Consider the following 4,655-nt stretch of genomic DNA (forward strand, 5'->3'; position numbering starts at 1 on the left):
TTATGTTGTTGTCTCACGGAGCTATTCTACTATGAAGATACATTGATTCGGGACAGAGGAAGAGCGGCGTTGTCTTCGCAATTTACTGCTAGAGCTTAATATAAAGTCTCTCCTCTCTGCTTTCCCCCCAGGCCAGCGTCATGTGTCCTCCACTGCAGTGCCTAAATATGGGCTTCCTCCGCTCCAAATATGGACATCTACGTCACGGCAAGAGGGTATAAAAGGAGCGGGGGAACCTCTCAGCTCAGAGAGAGCCCTGAGAGTCCACAAGAGCAACTGTTAGAGCAGCGATAGAGAGACAAACACATAGAACTCCCTTACTGAGAAATATCACAACAAACGTAAAAAGTCAATTCAAAACAACATCCATCCAAGAAGGTCAAAACCTGATTGGATAAGTCATTTCATACATAGATTTTTTTTAAAAACAGAAGATTAATCTGTTGATTAATTTTGATGAATCTTAGGGAATGAGTATAAATGACACTTTTGATTTTTTCTGAAAAGACAAGTGGATCTTTACTCATCTCTGAGAGAAAAAGGAAAACAACAGGACAACTGGAAAACACGGAGCAAGGCAGAAAACAGCATCTTCCTCGGCATCAGCAGAAGTGTGCAGCGCTCTAAGTGATTCCCTCCACCTGCGAGGCACCGCTCTGTCAGCGTGCACCCAGCCTCCCTGCACTCCTCACCAGCCACCAGCGCAGCCTCAGCCCTGCAGCTCCAGCACCAGCAGAGGATGGCTGCAGCCAAGACCGAGATGATCCTCCCAGCCCTGCAGATCTCAGAGCCCCTGAGCTTCCCTCACTCCCCCATGGATAACTACCCCAAGCTGGAGGAGGTGATGATGCTCAGCTCTGCAGGGACCCCCTTCCTCACCGCCTCCGCACCCGAAGGTGCAGGCTTTGGCACCGGGGAGCCTGGAGAACAGTACGACCACCTTGCTGGAGGTAAGAGCTGGAGATTTGCTTCTTTTGCCTGTGGTCCTCTATGCTGCATGGAAAGCTGAACTAAAGATTAGATCACATCTGCTAAGCTACATTAAACCAAGAAAAGAGGTAGAAACAAACAGCTGCACAACTTTAATTATTATTTATGTTTTGCTGTGTATTATTAATTCACATATTAATTGATCATATAACTACAGCTGACATATTAAGATTTTTAATTACAAGTCTATATCAATTTGTTTTATCATGGCTTATGGTGAGAAATGTTATACTTAAAGTGGAATTGCAGGCTGCAAGTAAATTAGATTTTTAGCTGACTGGACACAAAACATTATTACAATAAAATTCTACAATGAACAAAAGCAGGGAAATTAAAAATTATCTGACTTAAGACCAATTTATTGATAGCTCTAAATCCCTGTCGACTCTGAGAGGACTCAAACACTGCTCAGTCACTGCATGCCTTTAGACACTCCTACAGCTCAATTCAAATTGCATTCCTAAAACCAGCTGAACTGCAGTTTCGGTAATCAATTGCCTCGGGCTCTGTGATGGGCTTCAAGAATGTGCGTGTTTGTGTGTGTGTATGTGTGTGTGTGTGCAAGACAGGAAGACAGAAAAAACGAAAGAAAGATCGAGAGTGTGAGCAGAGGAAAATGCCAGTATAGAAAGCTTGCACAGCAGCTCTTGTTGAGGTTTGGAAGAGACAGTTTTAGAGTTTAGGGGAAAAGAGTTTGGTTGGGGGGTTTCTCTGCGTGGGCACTTGACTGATCTGTCACAGAAGAGAGGGGTGACACACTGTCCACTGCTCTGGCAGGATTCCCCCTCTACCTCTTTCTGGATATTGACAGTTTGATTAATGTCTCCCCTTTCTCTGTGCTCCCTGCAGATACGTTACCTGATATCTCCTTCAACTGTGAGAAGCCAGTGGCAGAGCAGACCTACCCCACCCAGAGGCTTCCCCCCATCTCTTACACAGGTCGCTTCACCCTGGAGCCCGCCACCACCTGCAGCAACAGCCTCTGGGCGGAGCCCATCTTGGGCCTGTTCACTGGTCTGATGGGCAATATTGCCCCCAGTTCCAGCTCTTCCTCTGCCGCCTCACAGACCACCTCGTCCTCCTCTTCTTCCATCCCGTCTTCCTCCACTTCTTCCTCTTCTACCTCCTCCTCATCTCAGAGCTCCAGCCTCAGTTCCTCCATTCACCACAGCGAGCCCAACCCCATCTACTCAGCTGCCCCGACCTATTCTAGCCCCAACTCTGACATTTTCCCAGACCAGGGCCAGGCTTTTTCCAGCCCAGGAGCAGTGCAGTACCCTCCTCCAGCCTACCCCAATGGCAAGACCTGCAGCACTAGCTTCCCTGTGCCCATGATTCCTGACTACCTCTTCCCTCAGCAGCAGGGAGAGATCAGCCTGGTGCCCCCTGACCAAAAGCCCTTCCAGAGTCAATCAAGCCAGCCCTCCCTCACTCCTTTGTCCACCATCAAGGCCTTTGCCACCCAGACTGGTTCCCAGGACTTAAAGAGTGTCTACCAGGCCCAGCTGATTAAGCCCAGCCGCATGCGCAAGTACCCCACCCGGCCAAGCAAGACACCTCCTCACGAGAGGCCCTACGCTTGCCCTGTGGAGACCTGCGATCGTCGCTTCTCACGCTCTGATGAGCTGACACGTCACATCCGCATCCACACGGGCCAGAAACCCTTCCAGTGCCGCATCTGTATGCGCAACTTCAGCCGCAGCGACCACCTGACAACACACATCCGCACTCACACCGGTGAAAAGCCCTTCGCCTGCGAGATCTGCGGACGCAAGTTTGCCCGCAGTGACGAGAGGAAGAGGCACACAAAGATCCACCTACGGCAGAAGGACAAGAAAGCAGAGAAGACAGGAGCAGTGGCAGTAACAGCAGCACCAGTATCAGCAGCTTCACCTGCGTCCAGCTACCCTTCTCCCATCACCTCCTACCCATCTCCAGTGTCTTCTTACCCCTCTCCCGTCACCTCCTGCTACTCCTCTCCCATCCACACTTCCTATCCATCTCCTTCCATTGCCACCACCTACCCATCGGTGTCCATGTCCAGCACCTTTCAGTCCCAGGTCGCCTCCTCCTTCCCCTCCTCAGTCGCCTCCAACATCTACAGTTCCCCCATCCCCACCCCACTATCAGACATGCAGACCACTCTCTCCCCAAGGACAATCGAGATCTGCTAAGAAAGAGCAAACAGAAAAACTTTTTTAAATCTCTCCGTACCTCTCCTTCCTTAAGGTTCTTTGAGGGGAAAGAAATCAGCATCAAAAGACTTTGTTTTCCCCTCCAAAAAGCACTTTTCTGTCTGCTCCCTGTCTGCAGTGTTAGGTGAATCTTGAGATTTACCTAAAAGAGAGAAAAAGACACATGTCAAGGACTGGGCAAAGACAATAGAAGATGAAAAGGGATTTTTTTCTGTCTCTGTAAAACAAATGCAACACTTCAAATGCATAAGGGACTCAACAGATAAGAGAATAGAATCCGGCACTGACGGGTCTCTACTATTAGGTACACAAAAACCAAGAGACAAAGAGATTGCCAGCAGTTGTGGTGCTAAGGCACGTTCGCCCTTGCAGGCACTCATACAGTACAAAAGACATTGAATGATATACATAAGCTACCATATATGTATATTGTACATGTGCCATGTTTCGTTTTTATCATTTTTTGGTACCATTGATGTGAAAAATTATTTGCATATTTGCATTGTATTATTTGAAGTGAGCAGGGCCATATTTTCTACATACTTTCTCTATTATGTAGTGATGATGCTGTGATACGTTTTGACATTGTTTGAAAAAAAGCACTTAAGTATTCAAGCATGAGTAAGAGTGATGTTAGTTTCTGTTTGTAAATATCATCCACTGGTACTATCTCTTTCTCTCTTTCTCACATGTGACATATCACTCGGTTATATGGAAAACTAGAGAGAGAAAAAACATTTAAAAAAAAAACTAAACATGACAAACACTCCCGTTATTTGGTGCCTTTTGTGAAGCCTTGCTGATGTTGTGACTCGGCTGCGTGCGAGAGAGGATGCACTGCATCTCGCCTTAAGGGTTGAGGGAATATTTTTGTTACAGAATGTAAGTCATACTCAGAAAGAGGAAAAGGGACGAGCTATGAGGGCACCGCTTCATTTCATTAGAATGTAAGCAAAAAAGGAGAAAAATTATAAATTATATTTTTGTAAAACTTAAGTGTAAATATCCACATCTTCAAGAGCTGGAATGTTGAAGTTACCTACTGAGTAGGCATGGGATTCTTTTGTATGTTATATACATGCAGTTCATTATTTTGTGGTTATCTTTATTTTGTATTTGTGTTTGTTAAAACAAGTGACTGTTTCTGGCTTCTAAACACATTGAATGCGCTTAACTGCCAATGGGATATTTGGTGTACAAGATATCCTCCCAGAAATGAAATATAAATAAAAATATGAATATATATGTATATTTGTTTTCATTCTTTATTGTTCTTTTGTGTTTTCAAATATTTCCATTGAAACTTCAAACCATCTTCATTTCACTTTATCCTTCATTTCGTCATGTACATCCCTCATACATGAACATAATATACTCCATCAACCTATATTTTAATTGTATGCAGATTATTATTGGAATTATACCACAACTTCACATTACAGAGAGCCACCCTATAAATTTAGAAAAATC

The 4,655-nt window shown here is 45.2% G+C and overlaps 1 protein-coding gene across 1 annotated transcript; it reads left to right on the forward strand.

Moving 5' to 3' along the window:
- Positions 1-238: 238 nt before the first annotated feature.
- egr1 (early growth response 1) lies at positions 239-4,434 on the forward strand. Its single transcript, XM_044204924.1, has 2 exons — positions 239-950; positions 1,840-4,434. The coding sequence occupies exons 1-2, from the start codon at positions 740-742 to the stop codon at positions 3,162-3,164; spliced, it is 1,536 nt and encodes a 511-aa protein (XP_044060859.1). The 5' UTR covers positions 239-739; the 3' UTR covers positions 3,165-4,434.
- The last annotated feature ends 221 nt before the right edge of the window (positions 4,435-4,655 follow it).

Source organism: Siniperca chuatsi, linkage group LG8 (genome assembly GCF_020085105.1).
Source record: "Siniperca chuatsi isolate FFG_IHB_CAS linkage group LG8, ASM2008510v1, whole genome shotgun sequence".
Taxonomy (NCBI): domain Eukaryota; kingdom Metazoa; phylum Chordata; class Actinopteri; order Centrarchiformes; family Sinipercidae; genus Siniperca; species Siniperca chuatsi.

Coding starts and splice junctions, on each gene's coding strand:
- egr1 (XM_044204924.1), top strand. CDS start 740: ATGGCTGCAGCCAAGACCGAGATGATCCTCCCAGCCCTGCAGATCTCA. Junction 951..1,839: donor GTACGACCACCTTGCTGGAG/GTAAGAGCTGGA, acceptor TGCTCCCTGCAG/ATACGTTACCTGATATCTCC.